The sequence below is a fragment of the Tupaia chinensis genome, unplaced genomic scaffold (genome assembly GCF_000334495.1).
Source record: "Tupaia chinensis unplaced genomic scaffold, TupChi_1.0 Scaffold143878_1, whole genome shotgun sequence".
Lineage (NCBI taxonomy): Eukaryota > Metazoa > Chordata > Mammalia > Scandentia > Tupaiidae > Tupaia > Tupaia belangeri.
The window spans coordinates 489,672-514,501 of record NW_006203729.1 but is presented as its reverse complement, the minus strand read 5'-3'; the positions used below and the strand labels follow the sequence as shown (position 1 = coordinate 514,501).

Sequence of the window (24,830 nt, the reverse complement as noted above, 5' to 3'; positions counted from 1 at the left end):
GGAAGCCCACAGACCCTGCTGAGGTGGAATTCCACCAAGAAGGTCGGATTATTGCCATATAAAACACACTTTGTCATGCAGTTTATAATTAATGATATGACAACTAATGAAATCATATTTTTCTTTGTTTAGTTTAGATTTTTTTTTTTTTTTTTTTTTTTTTTTTGCCATAGTGCATGTGTGATCACCAGAGAGAAACAGAGATAGGGAGAAAGTGAGAAATCACCCCCCAGTAGGGATGGCCACACGGCAATCCCCTCTTCTCCAGCCTCCTCTCAGGGCCCTGGGCACACATGCACACGTGCCTGGTGTGATTCCCAAGCTGCCGGGTTTGGGACTCGAACTTCAGAGTCGGCCATGTGGATCCAGCACTTAACTACCATGCTATCTGCTGGCCTGAAGTCATAACTCTTGACCACTCCCACTAATATAAATCGACTTGTCCTCGGAGGACTAGAGGGTGAGCTATGCGCAAGGCCCTTCCAGTGTCTGGCTGGTTCATCTACAGGCAGCGTCTGGAGGTGCGGGGGTCTTCCTGAGGCGCGAAGAGGGCCATGGGTTGTGATGGAGGGCTCCTAATTAACGCCAAGTGCAGGTCAGAGGCTGATGACCTTCTAAAAAACGGCACCGGCACCTCTGTACCCCCTGAAAACACCATGAAGCACTGAACGCTCACTAGCCACGTGAAAAGAGGAGCAGATGCTCAGTGTTTTCGTACACCGCAGAGGGGGAGCTGGCACAGAGAGTGGGGTGTGCCCCAAGGAGGGCGATGCCGATACCTGGATCCATCCTAGCGCGTCCGATGGGCCCAGTCAGCGCCCTCTGGAACATGCGGTGCCTGCACTCCTTCAGGCCTGGCCCGGGCCTCCTGCACCTTAACTACCTGTCCCGGAACCGCCTGCGAGGCGTGCTCGGGCCCAGATGTCCTCCACAAAGCCCACAATCCGTCTAGAAAGGCAGGGTCCCCTGGTTTGCCCCAGGAATCTGCCCCTGTCATGAGCTCATCAGGTGTTTCTGACTCACCATCCAGCTTGAGAGTGCCCATCTGACCGTCCCACTGGCCGGGTCCTTACTTAGATACTAAATTCTGCAGCATATTTGGAATGCTGAAGCTGCATCGAATGTAGGGGGTCCCCACATGTAACACTTTCTCTGGTTGAAAGGTGACAGATGAGATCAACTCAGCCAAGTCCCAGTTTAACACATTCTACCTGCACCGTGTAACGCTCGCAGATGGATGGCCAACAAGAAAACTGCGGCACAGTGCAGCACGGCCCCCAGCCACGGCTGAGGACTTGTAAGAAGAAACTTACAAGCTCCAACTCTGTGATGACGTGAGAACTTGCGCTTAGAAGGCAGGATGGACTCGCAGGAAGACCCCTGTTCATTCCCTTCACCAGGTGGGCAGGGAGCAGGGCCCGCCCTAAGCGAGGGCCCCACACTGGGTGATGCTGCCCGGTTCCCAGGGCTCCTATAGCCCCACCGTCCTCTCTCACCTTCTCCCGCCGACGGTTCCAGCTCATTCTCCCTGCAGAGCTGACAGGCCGCTGGGGGAGCTCTGGGGAGGAGCTGCTGCGCCATGAGAAACTCATCAAGTAAAGCCAGTTCCACTGTTTAAAGAGCAGCCCAGAGCTAACAAGAATAGTAGCCTACTCCGCTTAAGCAGAATTGAAAACCCTATTTGAAATAAACTGAAAACCCAATGAAATACCAGTCATGTGGCCTAGCAAGGACTCGCTTAAACCCGTGTTCCCTGTTTAAAATCACGCATACAGAATCAGTGCACAGTTGGAGAAAGTTCCCTAGTTAGATACGTGTGGCATGACCCCATCCCAAGTGCCTGGACACCGCCATGGTCAGTGTTCTCACCACAGTGCCACGCCGGGCTGCGGAGCTCGGGGCACTGCCCCTTCGTGTGGAGTCTGCCACGAGAAGCGAATGTCTGGGTCATGTTTCTTTTTTATGTAGTTCTGGCTCAGGAATCCGATACAGAGCAGCTGAGAAATAGATTATGTTGCTGAGGCTGAAGACGAGGCACAGAAGGACGGCCCCGGCTATCTGGGGGAAGGAGAGGGGCCTGGAGGTGGCCAGGAGCCAGTCCTTCCTCAGGGTCTTGTCCAGAAGGATGGCTTCCATCTGCATGTGCGTGGCCAGGATCACACACACGTGGAACAGCTGATGGCTGTGACCTAGGGAGACACAAAGCCATCCAGGTCAGCAGGGGAAGGAGTGGAGGATTGAGGTGTGCTGGGCATGCGTGCTAAAAACACCATGCTAAGTGAAAGAAGCCAGCCCAGACACACCATGCGACCTCACCTGCATGAAATACCTGGACGGGCGAGCCATGGACAGAGTGAACTGGTGGCTGGCTTGAGCAGGGGGAGAAGGAGGAAGACATACATGGGTAAGAGGGGTCTCCTTGGGGGTGGTGAGAACGGTCTAAAACTGATTTACGGTGATGGTCGTACAGATTAGTAGATTCATGAAAAATATTGAATTGTATACCTTAATACGTTTATGTTTTAAGAAGCAATGGGGGGGGCAGCAGATGGCGTAGTGGTATGTCACTGAACTTCTACATAGCCGACCTGGATCGAGCCCCCTACCCAGACTTGAAACTCACACCAGGCACGTGTGCATGTGTGCCCAAGATCATGGGAGAAGAATGAGGAGAAGGGATTGCGGTGTGGACAATCTCCCTGGAGGAGGTGATTTCTCCCTCTCCCTCTCCCTCTCCCTGTCTCTGTCCTTCTCTTTCTCTCTGGCGAGTGCACACCCCTTAAGGCAAAACCATCTACCAAAAAAGAGAGAAAAAGCAGTATGAGAAAAATAACACCAACAGAGTCAACTAAATTCTCTCTCTCTCTAATGTTTTTGCTGTAGGGAGACACAGACCATAGAACCTTCTGCATTCTCCCCTTGGCATCGTGGGCACATACGCACCCATACCCGACATGATTTTTAAGCCTCCAGGTCCAGGACTCAAGATGTAATCAATTATGTGAGCATCCAACACCTTAACCTCCATGCTAGCTGCTGGCCCCAAATTCCCTTTTAAATCAACTTATTTACCAGTCTCATGTCATTAGTTGTGTGTGTGTGTGTGTGTGTGTGTGTGTGTGTGTGTGTGTCCTTTTATATCGCCAGTCGTGTGTACTCGGCTGAGAGAGAGAGAGAGCACCCTGACGGGGCACGACCACACTCAGCCCTTCCTCCCGCCTCCACCTGTCAAGCCTTCCAGCATGCACACGCCTTTAGCATGTTTTTCAAGCAAGGGGGTCAAAGGTGACTAAATGCCCTTGTTCAGACAGGTTCGAGTTCCGGACCAGGAACAGGACTCAAACCATAGTTGACCATGTGGAATCCAACGTTCTATCTACAGTGCTTAATGCTACGGGGCTGGCCCCAAAAGTCCTCTCTTTATTTATTTATTTATTTTTGGTAAATATTTACTTTTTAAAAACATTTATTTATTTATTTGTTGTGATATTCAAGCTGCTGGGTCCAGGACTCAAGCCACAGTCGACCATGTGGGAATCCAGCACCTTAATCACCACGCCCGCTGAGGGCTCCAAGGCCTTCTCTCGAGAGCGGCAGTAACCAGCTCAGACCCCGACCCCAGAGCCCGGGGAGAAGCCAGCCCAGCTTCCTATTGGCTACACAGCGGTGCCCCTCGCCTTATTCCCGGTTAGTCACAGGCATGACGGAAGGCTCTGGCCTGGCCTTCCTTCCCGCTCACCCGAGCCACTTTAAGACACCGGGGGTATGACAAGATACGAGTCATGGGCTGCACTCTCCTGAAAAACTCCCGCTGGAAGTCCTGCCCTGAAGCATCTCGGAATCTCAGAATGCGGCCATATTTGGAGGGAGAAGGTAAGAGAAGGGAGCTCGGGGGTGGGCTCTAGCCCACGATGACCAGTAGAGAGTGGGGCACAGATCTGCGTGTACGGAGGGGGAGAGATGCCGTGAGGACAGACGGGCAGGCTGGACACCCGTGCACCAAGGAAGGAGGCCCAGGAGAAACCCAGCCCACCGACACCTCGTGGCAGGCTTCCACAGACTGCAGGGTACCCTCCCTCCCGGTCAATCCCAGAGCCAGGGGGGACAGACACTTCCCTCAGGGCCTTGCCTCCGTTCCCCACATGGAGGCAGGAACCCCATGAGCAGGTGTGCACCCCACGGTCCCCAGGTCTTCTCTCCACCGCACCACTTCCCAGACCGAGGGCGCTCAGGCTGGGGCGGGAGTCGAGAACCTGCATGTCCCCGGCAGTGCCTGTGCGCTGGCCCTGGGGCCAACTCGACAACACTGATTCATGAGGCCAAGCACACCTGCCACTCCGGCACAGCCCTGCTGTCGGGCAGCCCTGGGGCCGTCTGTACCCCAACTCTGCTGCTGCTCCGCAGGGTTCACCAAACAACAGGACCCCACCACCACCAAAGTCCCATTGGGATGCTTTGGCCATTCTGGGTGCCCTGCTTGCCAACCCTGGATACGTGCTGGCTATGTGACCAGAGCACCCCTGCCCACCCCTCACCCTTCACAGCCACATACACTGGCACCAGGGTGGGACCCTCCCCGGCCAGGAGGTCGGCCAGCAGAGCAGCAGCCCTCCCCCACTCCCACCCTCCCACTCACCGATGTAGTCGAAGCGTCCTGGGGCCAGGCGCTCCGGCAGGTGTGCGGAGTACAGGAAGGAAGCCAGGAAGGTCATGAGCATGTGCCTCTGGTGGTACAAGGTGGCCTCGTTGCATGCGCTCTCCCCGGGGAACAGGAACAGCTGCAGGTGTAAAAGAAACATCAGGTCCTAAGGGGAGGGCAGGCGGGCGGGCCCTGTCGCTCCTCAGCTCCCACCGCCCAGACCGCACGCGGCAGACTGCACAGACCAGGGTCTCCGCTCCCCAGTGGGACCTCCTACTCCAGTGCGATCCACTGACACCCAGATAATCACACTTCAGTCCCTCCAGTGCTCACGAGCGCCTCTGGGTTACTTAACTACAAGAAAGTGATGAGAAATGAAGGACGAAAAATAAAAGAAGGGGGACCAGCAGTTAGCGTAATGGGCTATGTCGCTGGACTCCCATGTAGTCGACCGCAGTTCAAGTCCCGGACCCGGTGGCTTGCGGGCCCAAGATCCCAAGAGGAGAATGGATGATAAGGGATGGCGGCATGGCCATCCCCCCTGTGGGGTGATTCCTCGCTTTCTATCTCTCTGTCTCTCTCTGTCTTCCTGGTGAGAGCACGCGCCCAATAGCAAAAACCTCTCCAAAAAGAGAAAAAAGAAAGAAAGAGAAAGAAAGAAAGAGAAGAAAGAAAGAAAAAGAAGGGGAAAGGAAGGAAAAAGTGCAAGATGCTTAGGGGCCAGTGGTGTGGCGGGTCAGGTGCTAGACTCCCGCACGGCTGCCATGGCTTGAGTCCTGGACCTGGTGGCTTGACAAGCATTCCGTGCGCCTGGACGTGTGTGCCCCAGAGCCCAGGAGAAGAGTGGAGGGGAAGGGATTGTGTCGTGGTGATCCTTCCCCCGCCCCCGAGGGTGCCGTCTGACTGTCCTTGCCCTGCCTCGCTCTCTGGTGAGCGCACGCACAGTAGGGCTAAAATCTTCAAGAGGAAACCATTGTTTTTAAGAAGTCACGAGGTCCTTCTGTCTGGGGTGAATGCTAAGTCCAGGGGAGGGTGATCCGGTCACACTTGGGCTCGCGTCAGCAGCATGGTCACTGAACCCATGCTCCCAATAAGGGCCCGGAGGGCTAGAACCCCGAGGAGACCCGAGTCGCCCGCAGGTGTCGGCATGGCCATTCTGCTGCTGTGGCACGAAGTGTGGCTCTGCGTCACGGTGTCACACGTAAGGAGAGCAGCTCCCGCTTCCTCAGGGCGTTCGGCCTCGCCTTTGACACGTGGCACTTCATCTGAGCCTCAGCCGAGTCCACCATGCCCAGGGTGCAGAGACGAGGCGGTGCGCAGTGACCGCGACTCGGCCGGACCTCGCCTGTGCCCACCCTGCCGCCAGCTCTGTGTGTCGGAGGGCGGAGTCGGGGCCGCTGGGCTGTCTGCCTGGCTTTCCTGTGTATGGGCCATGCCCTCGAGGGAGTGATGGGAGCAGGCTGCACCCCGTTCCGGTCTCCCCCAGACCCACACGGGCGCAGCACAGGCCATGCGCTCCCTGCCCCGCCCCTGCCCGCCCCCTTGGGCCCACAGGAGGCTGCTGGGAGGGACCCTCCATCCTGGGTGCTGGCCCTGTGCCAGGCACTGCCGAGCCCATCAGATCCACCCTTCTGATGACGCCTCGTCGTGCCTCGGGGAGGAGGCGACATCGGGCATTTACAGATGGGGAATCTCAGTGCAGAAGGTCGTGTGCACTGCCTAAGGTCACACAGCCGTGAGCGGCAGGACCAAGTTCCACCTATCCTTGTCCCTCCCACACTCTCCTCCTTCATGCCACCTAAGACCTCCACGGACCCCTTGTCCTCCAGTCTAGTAATACATTCGCTAATGATTCTACGAGTGCGATCCTCCCCAGGGCCCCCTGAGAGGTGTTTTCATCCTCCCATTTTACGCCAGGGAGGTAGGCCGAGGCAGAGAGCTCGCTGAGGACAGTCTGCAGAGATTCAGGGTTCGCCTCCGAGCCTGCACTCTCCTGCTGCCTGCCCCCAGGTCTCTGAGACTGTCCTGAGCCCGTCACGTTGCCCATCTGGGCTTCTCTGTTCACGCCGTCATCCGTCGCTCTGTAAGTGCCGTCCAGACGGCAGCTGCGCCTCAGCTTCCACTTTGCCCTAGTGCTGCGGCCCCAGAATCTCAGGGAGCAGCGTACCCCGGGAGTGCCAACGGCCGGGCCGACCCTTACCCTGTAGAAGATGGGGAGGGAGTCCCAGGTGTATGGATACGCAAAGGCGAGGACCCGAAGCACCTTGCAGAGCCTGGGCTTCTGGATTTCAAGGAACCTAAATCGTGGGCGGAAAGAGGGAAGAACGGAGACGAAGAGTTGAGGTAGACCACACGCCACGTCCTCTCAGTCAACAGACGTGACTCCGCCTTGGGTGGGGAAGGTCTCCAGAGAAGCCAGGTCCTCACACCGTAAGAAGTGACATCCAGGCCACGCCAGGGAGGGGGCACAGAGACCCACCATGGGCCGAGCCATTTAACGAAGTCCAGTTACGGGCCGGCAGGTGGCGTGGTAGTGAAGGCACTGCAGACCACATGGTCGACCACGGTTCGAGTCCCGGACCTGATGGCTTGCTTTCTCACTTTCTCTGTCTCTCTCTGGTGAGTGTGTGTGCCCTATAGGACATTAAAGTAAAAATAATAATAAATAAAATTAAGTAATTAAAAAAAAAGTCCAGACCACCCAGTAGCACGGAGATTAAGGTGCTGGATACAACATAGTTGACTGTGTGGTTTAAGTCCTGGACCCAGACATTTGAAAATGGGTGCGTGGGCAGGCGTGCTCAGAACCCTGGGGCAATGGAGGAAGGGACTGTGCCGTGGCTGTCCTCCCTGGTGGCGCTTCCTCTCTCTCTCGCTTTCTCACGCTCTCTGTCTCTTTCAGTACTCATGCCCTGTAGCCAAAAAAAAAAAAAAGTGCAGTCGCCAGAGGGCAGGGAGATACGGGGTGTGGTGGCCTCACAGGCCCGGCTGCCCGGCACACTCAGAGGCTGGGATGCTGGACCGGCGTGACCAGGCCCACTGGGCTCGGAAGGCATAAGTCGCTTGGAGAACTCTGGAATGTTCATATCATAAAATGGCGTCTGCCCTCATCACCCACTCCTCTGCAGTCTAAAGCCATATGCCCGTCCCCTTCAGGCCCCTCCAACAGAACATGACAGGCCTCTGCTGGCCTGGGCTCAGCTGGGGAGGGGTGGCAGCTGCAGGGCAGGGAGCCAGGCCCCAGGGAGCCATGGGGGACATGAAGGCCCGGTGCCCTGGTGGAGCCGCCAAGGCTGGGAGGCAGGCAAGGCGCCCAGTCGGCACTGCAGGGACGGTGGAGGGCGGGGTGCTCCCTGGGTCCTCGGGGCTGCAGGTGAGGGCCAGGCCCCAGCAAGGGGGTGGGCCAGGCAGACACCAGGGCTCTCGGGCCTGTCCTGATCAGGCTGTGGAGGCGAAGGGCACACTTGCCCTCCAGCCCTCCCTGACATTCTGCCCCCACTGGGAGCTGGCCCCGCAGGTCCCCAGCTCTGCTCCCTGGCCCCTCTGCCCTGCACGTCCTCCTCAGACACCCCTGCTCGCCCCAGCCGCGGCACTCTCCCGGCCAGGCGTCCGTGTCCTCCGTGAGCCGGCGCAGCCCCGACTGTGACCCACACCCCCTCAGCACGGACACGGCAGACTCCCACATCCTAGGGCAACTGCTGGTCTAGACAGGTCTGTGTCCCCAAGCCCAGCTAGAAGCCATCTGAGAACGTTCCCAGGCTCTGGCCTAGTCCTCCTCGGGCAGCTGAGCAGAGTCGGCCCTTGCAGGGACCCCTGGGGACATCTGTTCCAGGGGAGAGCACCCTGCGGGCCCAGGAGCCCCCACCCACCCACAAGCCCGCAGGCACAGCTCAGGGGTGGGTGGGGAAGGAAGAGAGGCTGCGGAGGAGGGGAGGACGGAGGAGCTGGGCACCCACCAAGACAGGACCCGCGGCTCAGACCCACCTCCAGCCCCAGGAGCGGCGAGGCAGTGCAGCACCAGGACCTGGAGAGGAGGGTGTGACCCGGACACGCGGCCCTCCGTGACCACGCGACCACGGCACGTCGCCTAGCATGTCCTCCCAGTCCGCCCTGGGACGAGGACGGCCCGGACCTCCCTCGCAGGACTGCTGCGAGGACAGACGGGCCAGTGCTCACGAGGGTCAGGGCGGCGCGGCGCAGCCTGAAACGGCAGCTTTCGCGTATCGCACGCTTGGGCGGTGCTCGCAAGGCTCACTCACAGGTGTGACCTCCCCGAGCACGCGAGTCCCATGTGCCCGCGAGCTGGGGCCGGGGTGGACCACCACCCAACACCCCGCTGGGGGACACCTGCTCGCTCGCTCTCTCTTTCTCTTAATAATGGAAACAATGAGTACGTGACTGTGTGTGTGTGTGTGTGAGTATGTGAGGGTGTGAGAGTGAGTGTGTGAGTGTATGTGTGTGAATATGTGAGGGTGTGTGAGTGCATGCGAGCATGGGAGTGTGTATGTGAGAGTGTGTGTGTGAGTGCATGTGAGTGAGAGTGTGAGTGTCTAAGTGTGTGTGTGCGTGAGAGTGTATGTGAGAGTGCGTGAGTGTGTGAGTGAGCATGTGAGTCTGTGTGTGAGTGTATGTGAGTGTATGTGTGAGCATGTGTGTGAGTGTATGTGAGTGTATGTGTGAGAGTGTGTGTGAATGCATGAAAGTGTATGTGAGTGTGTGAGAGTGTGTGTGTGTATGAGAGTGTGTGAGATTGTGTGAGTGTGTGAGCGTGTATATGACAGTGTGTGAGTGCATGAGAGTGTATGTGTGAGTGTGTATGACAGTGTGAGAGTGTGTGTGAGTGTGTGTGGGGGGAGTGTATATGAGGGTGTGTGTGAGTGTGAGAGTGTGTGTGAGTGTATGTGTGAGTGTGTGTGTGTGAGAGGGTGTATGTGACAGTGTGTGAGAGTGTATGTGAGAGTGTGAGTGTGTGTGAGTGTGTGAGTGTGTGTGAGAGGGTGTATGTGACAGTGTGTGTGTGTGTGTGAGTGTGTGTGAGAGGGTGTGAGAGGGTGTATGTGACAGTGTGTGAGTGTGTGAGAGTGTACGTGTGAGTGTGTGAGAGTGTGAGTGTGTGAGAGTGTGAGTGTGTGAGCGTGCCCCCATGCTGTGGCGCTCCATGCTCTCCTCTCCCGTCTTGCAGTGGTGGCGTGCCAGGGGACAGCACCAGAAGGGGACGGGCAGGTCCTGCCGTGGATGAGCCCAGCAGGCGCCGAGCAGGACCACAGCAGGGCTCAGTGGCCTCCAGGCTTCAGCTCTCCCGACCTCCCCTGGCAGGCCGAGCAGGCCTGGGGGGAGGGAACATAGCCTGGCTACCCAAGAGCTGGGGTTCCTGCCTCAGTGGCCTTCTCGGTCTACCCTCGGTCTACCCTGGCAGGCCTGGCCAGCGGCGGCAGGCCCATTCCCGCCGTCGCACACGCCACCGCTTGCCCGTCCTGCGTTAGAAGGGCCTCTTAGAGCCTGCTCCGCATGGCCACTCACACACGGAGGTCTGGCTCTGGCCATCCCCCAGGACTTGAGACCGCATTTCACTCGACCTGATAAAGTGCTTCCCCAGGGGAAAATAGACCGGCCTCCCCAGCCGCGCAGCCCAGTCTACAAGGAAAAAAGGTGAGAAAGCAGAACAGCAGAGTGACAGGGACAGCGACAGAGAAATAAGGCAGCAGGGCCTACCCACACGCAGGTGCAATTCCGCATCCGGCCACAAGGTGTCGACACAGCCAGAGATTTTGCCTGTGAGGCCCAAGAACCCTCCCAGCACCTGGCGCCCCAGCCCAGCTCATTTGTGGCAGTCCCTGCACCCTAGGGTGAGAGGCGAGTTTACAGGGAGCCGGGCCTCCTCTCCAGAACCAGGTGAGCAGGAAACACGATTTCAGGAGCCTCCAGTAAGAGGCCAGCTGAGACCTGCAGCGACAGAGCTGGAGAGAGAGGTCTGCAGCCAGGGTCCGGGACGGGAGCTTCAGATGGGGCAGAGGGGAAGCGCTCTGCCCATGCTGGGGTCACACCCTGTGGGTCTGGGCCCTGTTTGGGAGAATGAGGGGAAGACGGGCGTCTCCATGTTCCGGGCCCTGGCCTCGCAGCACGCATCTGGTGGACCACCTGGTCCCTGGGCGTGCTGGAGAGCCCCATCTGCCCAGCAGACCCCTCCAGCTCAGACCTCGGAGCCTGTTCCAGGCCGCTCCTGCCCCTCCAAACCCTGAGGGCCCAGCTGGCTTCCTGTGCGGGATGAAAGCTCATCTCAGCCAGCAGGCAGTGTACTACCGAGGCGCGGGACTCCCACATGGCTGACCACGGTTCAAGTCCTGAACCCAGTGGCTCAGGAATCTCGCCAGGCACGTGTGCGTGCATGCCCAGCATCCCAGGGGGGAATGGAGGAGAAGGGATTGCAGCGTGGCCATCCCCCTGGGGGGTGACTTCTCACTTTGTCTCTCTCCGGTGAGTGCGTGTGCTCTATGACAAAAAACGTTTAAAAACGGAAACTCATTTTGCCCTCACAGCAGCGCTGACCATGGGCATGACACTCAACATTCATTGTCAAAAAAGCCAGCAGCCGTGTACACGGGGTGGCGGGTCTCCAGTGACCCCTGCTGCCCGGCAAGCGCTCCCCAGTGGTCCCTCTGTGCCCTAGGCATAGGGCAGGCAGGGGCAGCTTGGGTCTCAGTCACACCTGCTCTGAGGCCCGCGGAGAGGGTGCACGCTCCATCCCCTTTCTCCAACGTAACCGAGGAGGAGACAGTTTTCTGGAACAGAGTCATTTGGACTAAATTCCAGAATACTAAGAACCAGGAAACCCCTGGGGGGCCACAGCATTTTCTCTGTGGTGTTCGGCCCGACGGTCTGTGCGGGTGTCTGGTAAGCCCGTGAACGACCACAGACTGACGGGGTTTCTGCTCTCCTGCGCCTGGGAAGGCTGAGGTGACTCTCCACTCCGGCCAGACCACAGACTGGCGAGCTGGAGGAAGGGGCAGGTGGGGGAGGAGGCGGCGAGGAGGCTCTCAGGAGAGACAGAACCACGGGCACTGTGGGCTTCCCAAACCAGAAAGGCATGGGGGACTTCTCAGGTGACTGGGTGAAGGTGCAGACATGGAAGCTCAGAGGGTCAGTGACTGGCCCACACCACACACAAGTTCATGGGGGAGCAGGCCTGAAATGCAGGCCCCACAGTGCAGGGGGGCCAGCAGCACCCACAAATGGCAGGCCCACTTTCCCTGTGGCCCTGAGAGCATGCGTCGGCCCCTCCTCCCTCCCGCTCCAGCAGAGCCCTCTGCACGTGGGGGTCACCGACACCCAGAAGCCCCTAGGGGCACAGGAGCAACCCCATATGCTCTCCCCAGGACAGTGCTGTTCTCTGTGGATGCCAGGCCACTGCTCACAGGACACACAGTAGCTGCGAACCCCCAGCCCACCTCCCAGCCCTCTCCAGCCCCTCTCCCTCCTGCCCTTGCAGACGGGCTGCTCAGGGGCTCCTTGCCACCTCCAGATCCCATGGGCCCTGTCCTCTCCGGACCCTCACCCCCTCCAGGCTGTCCCCGCTGCCCCAGGGCCCTCTTCTCTCTCCAGCTGAAATGCTCATCTCCCCCAACCCCCGGTCCCGATGCCACAGCTCAGATCCAAGCAGGTGTCGCTTGACTCTGTCTGGTCTCCATGGCACTCGTGCCACACTCGGGCACAGGACAGCTGTCCTGGGCTCCTCGGGGAGTCGGCCCCTCCCACACTGGGTGCCCTCAGGGGCCTGCAGGCTTCCCAGCTCCTACACGGACCGAGGCCCATCGGGTGGGTGGGTTATTCGCTGCCCATGTGCCCTACGGCTGAACAGAAATGCTCTCATCACGGGACGCACGCGGGCACCTGGAGGCTCCTGGCAAGCTGCCCTGGCTCGACAGGTTCACTGAAGCGCAGCCGGCAGGACATGTCCAGAGACCCATTCGCAGCCCTGAGCGAACGGGGTGGGAGTGGGGGTGGGGGGCTCTGGCTGGAAGAAAGCCATCACCCCGGTGACTTACGTGACTCAGAGCAAAACAAGCAGCAAGTGTCCCGAGAATTCGCACTGTGAGTTCACGAGGTAGTCTCAGATCATTAACTCTGGTGACTGTTCTTCCACTTCCTCAACCCCCTCGCCCACAAGGCTCTCCCTTGAACCCTAAATTCCAAATGCCAGCACAGCAGGGCCCTGTAGGAGCCAGCCGGATGGGCAGGGTCCCGACCACGTCCAGGCTGCCTCAGGCCGTGCCCACCCACGAGCTGCCTTTAGAGCCTGGCTCTGCTGTGTGTCCTGCACGCCCAAGGCAGGGCCTGGCTGCCTTCTCCCTCGGCCCCTGCCGGCTCGCACAGCCCCTACCTGCACAGGGTTCCTGATGGACTTCAACTGCAGGGACTGGCAAGGAGGTCGCAGTGCCCCATCAGGGGGCCCCTGTGGGTGGAGCCCGTGTCCTCACAGTGTTGAGGGAGTGCTATGATTTCCAGGAAGAGGGAATCCAGTCTGGGCCCAGGAACGTCCCCAGAGCAGCACCTCCAGGCCAGCGCTGAGCCTGTGCTCCACAGGGGCAGGGCCGTTCCCACAGGAGCAGCCAACTTCACCCCTTCTCAGGACCGAAATAGCAACAGAAGGCAGGCCGGGGCAGGTGCTCTCAGTGCCGCTGAAGAAGCTAGCCTTCCATTTTTCTAAAAAACCCGTTTGTCGAGTTTGTGAGATGGGCAAGCTCGCCCTGGGTCCCATAAAACCGAAGCACCAGCCAAAGAAAACTGGGGCCGAGGCCGGTCATTCGGGAGAAGTGACAGGGCAGGGCCTGCCCCACCTCTCGGTCCTTCCAGGCTGGGACCGTGCAGTAGCGCTGAGGCGGGGGCTCGCACTGGCTGGGATCGCGGCTGGGGGACAGAGCTCCGGGTGTGACCTGCCAGCCGGCCTCAGCCCAGCCCAGCCCAGAAGAACGCAGCACCCCGGCTCTGTCCGACAGCGCTGTCACCGGGCACAGCCAGCTGGGAGGCTTCCCAAGTTTAGCGAGCCGACCTTTGGGGTCGCTGGCTTTTATCACGAGCTGAAAAACAAGGGCAGTTCCCTTATCGCTACGGCCCCTGCACTCACACGCCAGTGAGCTTTCTTTTCTTTTAAGAGAGATTTTTTTCCTATAGGGCACATGTGCTCACCAGAGAGACAGAGAGAAAATGAGAAATCACCTCTCCCAGGGGGCGGTCATACCGCATTCCCTTCTCCTCCATTCTCCCGTTGGGACGTTGGGCACACACATGTGCTGGTGTGAGTTTCAAGCTGCCGGGTCCAGGGCTTGAACTGTGGTCAGCCATGTGGGAAGTCCAGTACCTTAATTACTATGCTACCTGATGGCCCAGCAGTGAGTTTTCCTGAGTGACGGGCAGTAGCAGCGGGTGCAGGTAGTGTCTGGGCTGTGAGGACACGTCTGTCATCTGTCACGCAGACCTGGAGGCAGGCCCCTCTCGCTCCCAGCTCGGGCCTGCCTATCTGCGGCACACGTGTGCCGGACTGGTGCTGGGTGCCGGTACCGCACCTGTCAGCCCGCCTCTGTCTCAGGAGGTCGATGCAGTGGCCCCGTTTATAGGTGGGCACTGGTTCAGTTACATCCTGGTGAGGCCCAGGACAAACCCCAGGGCACAACTCCCTTGTTCAGAACTAAGAATTCCAAGCAGAGCTGTGAACCCAAGCCGAGTCTCTGAGGTGCAGGCCTGAGGCCCCCCACGGGTCGTATGCCCATGGCACTGGTTCTCGCAGGGACCGGAAGTGCACCTGGAACCGGGTCCTGGGCCTCCAAGCCCCCAGGCCTCCCACTATCCCTGCAGCTCAGCTACGGGCCAGGCCCTCGCCCTCCCCTCTGCACGAGGGCAGCCCTACCTGGAGTAGCAGGACAGGCCGGTGCTGAGGATGGTGTTCAGCACCGCCAGGGCCACGTAGCAGTCGTGGAAGGTGGTGCACACCAGCGCGTCGGGGAACGCGTACGCAGAGTAGGCGATGGCGGAGCCTGGGGAGAGAAAGCCGGCCTTGGGAAAGTGGCCAGGCCTGGGCTCCCCGACCCGTGGGGGCCCGTCCTGGCATCTGGCTCTGGCCTCCCTGCCCTGCCTCTGCGCTCCTGCTGCCATGCCCCCTCCCAGGCTGGAACCTCTCTTTCCTCTGCCTCCCAGACGCTGTCTGGGAACTCACGCCCGCACTGCAGCCAGGTTTCACACGCTGACTCAGGTACGCCTCCCCACCGCCCGGCCATGCAGAGCTCGCGCTGAGCCTCACTTTGCAGACGAGGAAACAGAGGCTCAGGAAGGCCTAGTACCGCCCAGGGTCAGGCAGGTAGGAAGTGGCAAAGCACAGCTTTACTCGGGCAGCTCAGCCACAGGGTCCCCGCTTTTAACACATGCTCTCGCCCGCTGTGACAGCCCGGTGCGCTCGGCTCTGCTGCCAGAGGGTGACAGCTCCCCTGCCCGGGACAGGGGTGCTCCTGCGGAAAGCCCGGAACCAGAGCAGGGGCCCTTGCCAGCCCGAGGCACACCCTGGCTGGGGAAGGCTGCTGAGGGCTGGGTGTTATTTATTTTTATTTATTTATTTATTTATTTATTTTGCTATAGGGTGCATGCGCTCGCCAGACAGACAGAGTGACAGCCCGGTGCGCTCGGCTCTGCTGCCAGAGGGTGACAGCTCCCCTGCCCGGGACAGGGGTGCTCCTGCGGAAAGCCCGGAACCAGAGCAGGGGCCCTTGCCAGCCCGAGGCACACCCTGGCTGGGGAAGGCTGCTGAGGGCTGGGTGTTATTTATTTTTATTTATTTATTTATTTATTTATTTTGCTATAGGGTGCATGCGCTCGCCAGACAGACAGAGAGAGACAGAGAGACAGAAAGCGAGAAATCACCCTGCAGGGGGGATGGCCACGCTGCAATCCCTTCTCCTCCATTCTCCTCTCAGGATCTTGGGCACACACGCACACGCGCCTGGCCTGAGTTTAAGCCACTGGATCCGGGACACGAACCACGGTCGACTGCATGGGAGTCCAGCGACATAGCCATTACGCTAACTGCTGGTCCCAGAGCTGGGTGTTATTTTGTTTCAGGTTTGGAGTTGGTGAGAGCCCAGTTACCTAAGGGCCTTCTAGAGACCCACTCGTTACGGCTTTTATTTGGAAGAACAGGGGCGATTGGGGTCCTTCCCGAAGGGGCAGCTGTGTGGTGGCTGGAGAGAGGGGCTGGGACCAGATGGCCTCTGCAGGTCCCCTCGCCTGTCAGCCCAGGGCCTGGGGAGCATGCTGTGTCACCTGTGAGACCAGGAACCGGGGACGCCAGCTCAAGGTCAGGCAGGCCGTGGGCACACAGGCTCAGCCCCGCCCGGTATGTCCGTGATAGACAGTCTGGTAAAGCTGGTCACGCAGGCACACGGCACGGTCTCCCCACTGTCCGCTGCCGCTGACACCAGAGCCCTTTGCGGGCCTGACCCTTCAGGGAGGCTCTGGACCAGGACGCCCTTGCTCACAGGCTCCGCAGGCGACGGAAAGACAAGGGTGCCTCCCACCCTGCCTGGAACTGCAGAGGGCAGCAAAGCCGGCCAGGGCTCCGAGGCGGGCCAGTGGGGGCGGGCATTCAGGGTGGAGCAGCCAGGCACTTGGCCGGGGCTCCGGCGGTAACTGAGGCATGGAGGGCTCTCCGGGGAGCCAGAGGGGACCCAGCTCTGGACGCCGGGCTAAGCAGAGTGGACCTCCTCTTTTGGGCAATAGGGAGTCACTGAAGGTTTTTGAGCTGGGGATTAAAATGACCAAACCTGGTGGGAGTGCATGGGATGGCCTGGAGGGGTGCAGCTGGAAAGCAGGGAGGAAGCTGGGGCAACCACTGCCCAGAGGAGGTTGAGGGCTCTGACGGGGTGGGGCAGAGATGGAGCTGGGAGCTGGTGGGGCCAACAGCTCCGAGTGACCGACCATCCCTCCTGGTCGGCCGAGCGCCTCCCACGTCACGTGATGCGGGCCAGGAAGCTGGATGGGAACAGCCCCTCTCCTGTGCTAGACACGGGGCCGGGGTACAGGGGTCACCCACAGGCTGAAGACTGGCCCTGAGGTGGAGATGTGCCAGGCCTGGAGGTTCCTGGGCTCCTGGGGCGGAGCCTTGGAGGCCTGCAGGAAGGGGTGAGGGTGTCCCAGGGAATGCCATGTGCAAGGACACAGAACAGGGACCACAGCGACAGGGTAGCTCTCCGACATCTCACCAAGGACAGGAGTCAGCCCGGGGCGGCCGGCATGCAGGCCTTAGTTCTCGCCCGCCCTCCGGGACCGGCTGTGTGTCCCTGGAACTGGCCTTCAGGTCGCCACGTTGCTGTCAGCCCTAGCACAGGTGCGGTGGGTACGTCCGACCTCAGGGGCCCACCGTCGGGCTTAGCGGACACTGTGACAGTGGCTGCCCGCGATGCTTACTAAGTGCCAGGCACAATACGCCTGGTGGGCTGGCCCCGAAGCATAGGGGCTGGGCCGGGCACTGGGAGCTGGACCCACACGGCTGACCACAGTCTGGATCTAGCCTGCAAGGCCGTCACGCGGGGCACGCGTGTTGTGCATGTCCAAAGTCCTGACGGGGAGGACTGGAGGGGAGCACTGCGTTGTGGCCTTCCTGGGGGTGCTTTCTCTCCCCCTCTCTCCCTCTCCCTCTCTCTCTCTCTGTGGGTGAGCACACATGCCCTCCGGCAGTAAGAAACTTTTTTTTTTTTTTAAAGAAAAGTAAAAACCATTTTACCACTGAGGCAGACAGTGACATGGTGGTGGCTGTGAGGTTCTGTGGGGATGACCCGGGAAGCAGGGGTCCGAACGGGCGTCCAGAGCCCCCTGAACATGCCAGGTGCCTGGCTGTGGTCCAGGCTGTGGTCCAGGCTGTGATCCGGGGGTGGATCGAGGCATGGAGACACTTGGAGATGCTGTCTCTGTCTCTCTCTCATCTCACTCATGGCAAAAAAGAGGAAAATAATCACTTTTTTCCCTAAAAAATTATTTTATTTAACTTTATTTATTTACTTATTTAAATTTGACCAGAGATGGACAGAGTGAGAGCATGAGTGAGTCAGAGAGAGCGAGAGGGAAAGCGAAAAAGCAAGCTGCCAGGCCTGGGGCTCGAACCACGGTTGGCCATGTGGGACTCCAGAGCCCTTAACCATCGTGCCACCTGCCGGCCCCCCAATTATCATTATTTTTAAGTGTCTTTAGGGCCAGCAGGAGGCATGGTGGTTAAGGCACTGGATCCCATATGAGCAACAACACGGTTCAAGTCCCGGATCTGGTGGCTTCTAAACATGCTGGGATGTGGGCATGCATACCCAAATCCCAACGGGAGAATGGAGGACAAAGGACTGTGGCATGGCCACCTGCCCCGGGGGGGCGGGATTTCTCACTTTCCCTCTCTCTGTCTCTGTCTCTCTCTCTCTGTCTCTTTCCAGTGAGTACATGTACCCTATAGCAAAAACTTAAAAAAAAAGTCTCTAAGTAAAAACGTTACATCATCATGACTTCGTGTGAGGAAGGTATGACAGACTTTGTGGGTGTGGGAACTGAGGCTTGGAGAGGCAGAGTTGGCCAGGAGCCCGTGACCGCAGGCAGAGGGGGGCACGGGCTCCCGTATCCGACTACCAGGCCTTCTGCAACGCTGCCCTTGAGCCAGGTGCCAGGGCTCACATGGAGCCTGCCATGTGGAGCCTTTTCAAATGGCTTGCTCTTTTTTGAGAGATTTTTGCCCTAGGCTGTGCTCTCTCTGGAGAGACAGAGAGAGACAGAGACAGAAAGTGAGAAATCACCCTACAGGGGGGATGGTCACACCACAGTCCCTTTTCCATTCTCCTCTTGGGATTTTGGGCACACACGCGCACACACCCAGTTTTAAGCCATCAGGTCTGGGACTCAAACCATGGTCGACTACATGGAAGCCCAGTGACGTAACCACTGTGCCATCTGCTGGTCCCCCAATTGCTTGTTCTTATCACAGATGAGGCCAGAGGAGGCAGTCGGGGTTCCACAGGCCTCCAGGCTAAGGGGTCTGGGCCCCATCCCTGGTTACGAGGGTCCCTGGAAGGTTTTAAGTCGGGGGAGGGGGTGGCATGGTCAGAAGATGTAGAGACCCCCGACCTGGGGGGAGCCGGGTGTAGAGAGGGACAGAGAGATGGAGTTCATTTGAGGAATAAGCCAGGTCTTCAAAGAGTTCAGGGATATGGGTATTATGAAAAACCTATGTAGAGATTTCAATTTTATTTTGCCCTGGAATAAACTTGTACTTTAATTCCAGTTTTCTATTTATTATTATTATTATTATTATTATTATTATTATTATTATTATTATTATTATTATTATTATTATTATTATTATTATTATTATTATTATTATTATTATTATTATTATTATTATTTTTGGAGAGGTTTCTCGCTATAGGGCGCATGTGCTCGCCAGACAGACAGAGAGAGACAGACAGAAAGCGAGAAATCACCCCCCAGGGGAGATGGCCACACTGCAATCCCTTCTCCTCCATTCTCCTCTCGGGATCTTGGGCACACACGCACACGTGCCCGGCGTGAGTTTAAGCCACCGGGTCCGGGACGCGAACCGCGGTCGACTACGTGGGAGTCCAGCGACATAGCCATTACGCTAACTGCTGGTCCCCATTATTTATTTTTTTTAGAGTGAGCACGTGCATATGAGAGAGAGAAGAGCACGTGTGACAGGGCTGGCCACACCGCAGTCCCCTTCCCACCCTCCTCAGGAAGCCCAGTGCCCTTGCCAACACCCGGCCTGTCTTCAGCCTGGCCCTGGGACCTAAACCTGCAGGGATGTGCAGCCTCCAGCCTACGGGCACCTGTGCCACCGGGACTGAGCCACCACAAACTTCCTGAAGCGCCCTCAGACGTAGGAGAAACTGTCCACAGGGCTCGGTGACCGACTGAGAGGATGGTGGGCGTGGGTGGGCAGGGAGAGGCGGGAGGGAGCCCGAGGGTCACTCAGAGTCTGACCTGTGAGAGTGCGAGGAGTGGCCAGGTGGGCAGCAGGGGTGGGCGGGGTGAGGACGCAGGCAGTGCTGGTGTCAGGGCTTGAGGGTGGCACGGTGTGAACTAGAGACCGGGGTAGGGGTGCCTGTCCACGGGTGCCAGGGGTGGTGTGGACATCAGGGAGCGGGGCCACGGGGACAAGAGGTCCAGGGGCCAGCTAGGAAGGAAAGCGGAGGAAGGGGAGCCACGAAGGAGGAGGACGTGGGGTGAGAGTCCCGGGAGGGAGCGATCCCACAGAGAAGGAGCGGTTTATGGAGGCTGGGGCCCTGTGCCAAGGGGAGGAGCCCCAGAGCCTGGGACAAGTCCTGACAGTCCAGGGAGGGCAGGGGCCGTGGTGAACGGCAGGGACCGGCCCACAGGGTGTGGGGTGGGAGGCGGGGCAGTGAGTGTGCCTGTGTGAATGCACGTGTGTGTGTATGCATGCACCGGTGTGGGTGTGCCCGTGTGAGTGCACGTGTGTGCACACCAGTAGTTGTGGGAAAAGAGCTGGTGAAGGCGGGGTCCTGCTGGACAGCCTCCTGGGCATAGGAGGCCAGCAGGCTCTCCCACCAGAGCAGGCCCCGGAGTGAGGGGATGTCTAGCACTAGGACTAGGGGACAAGTGACTACCACTGAGTGGGGGCCAGCGGTGGTCTCCACCTATTGTAGGTCCTCGAGGCCTCTGGGCTCAGGACCCCTCTCTCCTTCTCGCCCAGGTACCACAGAAACCAGAGCTGCTGTGGGCCAGCTCATCACAGCCGTGAGAACCGATGGCTAAACATGTCAGGGGGTTTGTAGCCAGTTACTAGAACCCAGCCATCATTAAAAGTTAAGTTCATGAATTTACAGTGGGATAATCATACTGCCACAAGTCCTGCTCAGAGAACAGGACAGACCCCGTGCAGTGGGATGATTATGTCACAGTGCGCCACCTCTGTGTTCGGGGTCTCACACCATAGCTCGGAGTCAGCCATGGCATGAGTATTTACACCACAGGAATTGGCAGGCACTACAGATCAGAGAGCCAGTTGCTGAACACCTACCGGCACACCTGTGGACAAGTGTCCTGGGATACAGCATCAGGAACCTGGCGGGGGTGCCGGCATGCCCGACTCCTCCAGCAGCTCTCCGAAGCCCGTGTGGGGAAGGGGCAAGTGGCAGGGAGGGGAGGCCAGGGTAGAGCCTCACGTACCCAGGCTGAAGAGGTTGACGGCGCCGTAGTCCAGGAAGTAGCAGATATGCCGGGCGTTCTTGGACATGGAGCTGAAGGTGTGTGCACAGCTGGACGCCAGGGGGTACACGCAGCTGGTGCACATGTACACGAGCATGGGCCACGAGTAGCTGTCGTTCTGGACATCTGTCACACACAGCGTGGTCACGAACCTCCACGTGAAGAACCTAGAGCACAGCACGGCCCGCTCAGCCTCCCGGAGCTTCTCCGGTCCTCCTCACCCAGCTGTTCCCCTCACCCATGGTCCTCTGCCTTCCATTCCCCTGGGTAATCAGTCCCTCAAGGTCTCGCTCCGGGAAATACCACACACTGGACGGGGGTGGGAGGCAGTAAGCTGAGCAGGGGCCAGGGGATGAGAAGAAAGCTTTCGGTTTATCTAGTCCGTCCCCTGCCCCCTGTGGCCGTGGGTCCCTCTGACAGCACCTTCACCTGGGCTTACTTGCTTACACAGCCGGACTTCCACCTCCCGAGGCAGCTTTGTGTGCTAGAAAGCTCTCCTTCATGGAGCGCAAGTCTGCCTCCCTAGAATCCACACCATCTAGTCTGCCCAGCAAATGTTCTTTTTTTTTTTTTAAATTATTTTATTTTAACTTTATTTATTATTATTGTTACTTTCCAGTTTGATCATGCAGACACACAGAGAGAGAGGGAAGGTGAGAAAGCAAGCCAACTCACCCATGTGGGAGTCCAGCGCCTTAACCCCCACACCACCTGCCAGCCCCACCCAGCAAATGTTCTAAGGCGGTCTTCAGAACCCCCTCCCACCTCCTCGAACTTCACATTAAATAACCCTGGCTTGGGGCCAGCAGGTGGCATGGTAGTTAGGGCTCTGGAATTCCACACGGTCGACCACAGTTCAAATCCTGGACCTGGTGGCTTGAAAATCACACTGGGTACATATGAGTGCATGCCCCAAATCTGGACACAGAAACGGAGGAGAAGGGATTTTGGTGTGGCCACTTTCCCTCTCTCTCCCTCTCTCTCCCTCTCTCCCTCTCTCTGGCAAGTGCACGTTCCCTATGGCAGAAACCTTAACAAGTGATAAAAACCCCCAGCTCTTTGGATCATTCCTCCCCAGGACACGCGCTCTGTGTTCCCGCCTCCCCTTGGTCTGTCTCTATCTCTTCTATGTCCCTCTCGCAGGAAGCCACTCAAACAGACGGGATCCCCAGGTGGAGCCTTGGAAGGCAGAGGACCAGAGGGCCCTTCCTCCCTCCTTGTTCAAGCTATCGCTTCATCAGGATTAGCCACCTTTCTGAGCCAAGTCCCTCGGCTGACTCAGCTGGACCTAGATCTGGATCTTTACAGAGGCACTGCACAGGTCTGGGCACTCTGCCTGTCACGACCAGGCTTGGGGTCCCCCTGCAGACCCCCGCCTCCTCGGCCCACTGCTGGGGAGCCGGCTCCCTTCCCACCCACCCCTGCAAGAACTCCATTCCCTCCCAGTGCTGTCGCTCCTTAGCATGGTGTAGGCACGGGCTCCACAGCGCGTCCTTCAGGGGCTGAGGGAGCATGGCTAGCCCTCTGGCTGCTCCTGTGGCCCCTTCCTCGGCCTCACAGGAGACCTGAAGCTATGGCTGACTCTCAGAACCGATCCCTTCATCGTCCCAAGACTGTGTTATTCCCTAGCCCCATTTCCTCAGGGGTCCCGATCCCGGCTCCCCCAGGCCCTTCCCGTTCCCCTGTGTTGCCCGAGGGTGGTGGTTTCAGAGCCTGGCAGCTGTGTGTAAGGTGCTCAGCCAGCTTGGGTCAGCTGTAAAACAGCCACACAGTCACCCACAGGAGCCATGCACGGAGCTCGAGACCCACGAACAGGTACGGACGGTTCCTACGAAACCCTGCAGCAGGACGGAGCTCCAAGCAGCTGCATCGGCTGTGGTTACCCACACAACAGGATGCCACGCAGCTCACCCGAACCCGAGGGGAAGAACAGTACGGAGGGAGTGGTGGGAGACGAAACTGGGGCTGGGGACGCACTTGCCACGGACTTCAGGAGAACGCGCAGGAGCAGGCCCCTCCACCCCAGTACCACCAGCGACTCCAGGGAGAACTAGGACCCAAGGGGAAGAGGCTGACTCTACTCCTTTCTGCAGTGTTATAATGTATCAGCATGCATGCCTTTTACTTTATTTTTAAAGTTATTTATTTAATTTTGTTGTTACTTTTTTTTTTCAGAGGTTTTTCGCTATAAGGCACATGCGCTCACCAGAAAGACAGAGAGAGACATAGAGACAGAAAGTGAGAAATCACCCCCCAGGGGGGATGGTCACGCTGCAATCCCTTCTCCTCCATTCTCCTCTCAGGATCTTGGGCACACACGTACACGCGCCCGGCGTGAGTTTTAAGCCACCGGGTCCGGGATGCAAACCGCGGTCGACTACGTGGGAGTCCAGCGACATAGCCATTATGCTAACTGCTGGTTCCCATTGTTACTTATTTTTTAATTTGACCAGAGAGACCAAAAAGAGAGAGGGAAAGTGAGAAAGCAAGGCACCAGGTCAGGGACTCAAACCACGGTCGGCCACATTAGAGTCTAGTGCCTTAACTACCAGGCCACCTGCTGACCCCATATAGGCTTTATGTTTATGTAAAAATGTAAAACAGGGCTGAACCCATAGCTTAGTGGCTGGGGGAAGTCAGCTCCCACACGGCCAGCCATGGTTTGACTTCCAACGCTGGCGGCGTGAAGAACATGCCAGTAGGTGCATGCATGTGTGTGCCGCAAACCCAGACAGGATGGAGCAGTGGAGAAGGGACTGTGGTGTGGCCAAGGCCCATTGTGGGGTGCTTTCTCCCTCTCTCCCTGTCTCTCTCTGTCTCCCAGTGAATACACATGTCATCTGGCAATTAAAAAAAAAAAAGGCAAACAACAAACCACTTCCTGGAGCAGTTCCTGCTGCCACGGCTGCCCAGGCTGCAGGCCCAGGCCACCGGGCTTGTCTACAGATCGCCAGCCACCTGGCCCGAGCTCGCCTCCTCTCCCTGGGGCAGTGGCTGGAACTACTTTAGCCTTGGTCTGTCTCTGCCTCCCAGGGCATGATGGAAGGACAATCCAGAGACAGCCTGGGCCATGCTTCTTCTGCATGACATAAGGAAACCACGCCTTCCTGGGCTGCATCTATGTCTGCCAGGGGTGGCCTGAGAGGGTCAGTGGCCCTGATCTCCGAGGTCCTCGCCGCCCCGACATGCTGTGATCGGGTGTGTCGACCGCAGCTCCACTCTCCACTTGGAGAGCAAACACATGAGGTGTTGGGGCTGGGTATCTCCCTTCTGTACACTCGCTTCCTAGAGCCTGCCCGTGGCGGGCCGGGTACACCTCACCCGAGCTAGTGTCCCCCTCTTGCTGTGGCTGCTGGGATGAGACACAGCGCCCGCATCTCTGAGCACAGCGCCCGTACTAAGGTCTGCTCCCAAATCCTCCAGCCCTGGGGGGTGCGGGCCGAGCACCCGCTCTGCAGTGGGAACTCGACCGCTCAGAGGTTAAATGACTCGCTCAAGCTAGTGACTCTGTTTTTGGTTTCAAGATTTTTGACCTGGGGCATCTACACTCACCAGAGAGAGACAGAGAGACAGTGAGAAGGAAAGTGAGAAATCACCCCCCACAGGGGGGTGGCCACTCCATAATCCCTTCTCCTCCATTCTCCTCCTGGGATTTTGGGCATGCATGCACACGTGCCTGGTGGGATTTTCAAGCCACTGGGCCTGAGGGTTCGATACTCGAACAATAGTTCACCGTGCGGGAGTCCAGCGCCTTAACCACTATGCAACCTGCTGGGCCCAAGCTAGTGACATTTTAACCAGGGCTTCTGGAAGACCTGGAAAGCCTCCAAGACTGAGGGAGATGAAGCCAAACGCTGTCGACTTGGGCTCTGCAGCAGGAGGCGGGGAGGGTCTGGGGAGGGGTCGGGAGCTCTCGACTCCTTCCTCAGCC

General features: G+C 58.4%; 1 protein-coding gene across 4 annotated transcripts in view; it reads right to left on the bottom strand.

Annotated features, from left to right (window-relative positions):
• Positions 1-328: 328 nt before the first annotated feature.
• The window catches only part of PAQR5 (progestin and adipoQ receptor family member 5), an 86,713-nt gene continuing 62,211 nt past the window's right edge, over positions 329-24,830 (bottom strand). For all 4 annotated transcript variants that reach the window (XM_006165300.3, XM_006165303.3, XM_006165304.3 and 1 more), the window contains 5 exons: positions 20,861-21,066; positions 14,541-14,667; positions 6,840-6,936; positions 4,637-4,778; positions 329-2,189 (listed from right to left, as the gene is read on the bottom strand). In XM_006165300.3, the coding sequence (XP_006165362.1) occupies positions 1,948-2,189; positions 4,637-4,778; positions 6,840-6,936; positions 14,541-14,667; positions 20,861-21,066 (814 nt within the window). In that variant the 3' untranslated portion in view covers positions 329-1,947. The remainder of the gene's footprint in view (positions 2,190-4,636; positions 4,779-6,839; positions 6,937-14,540; positions 14,668-20,860; positions 21,067-24,830) is intronic.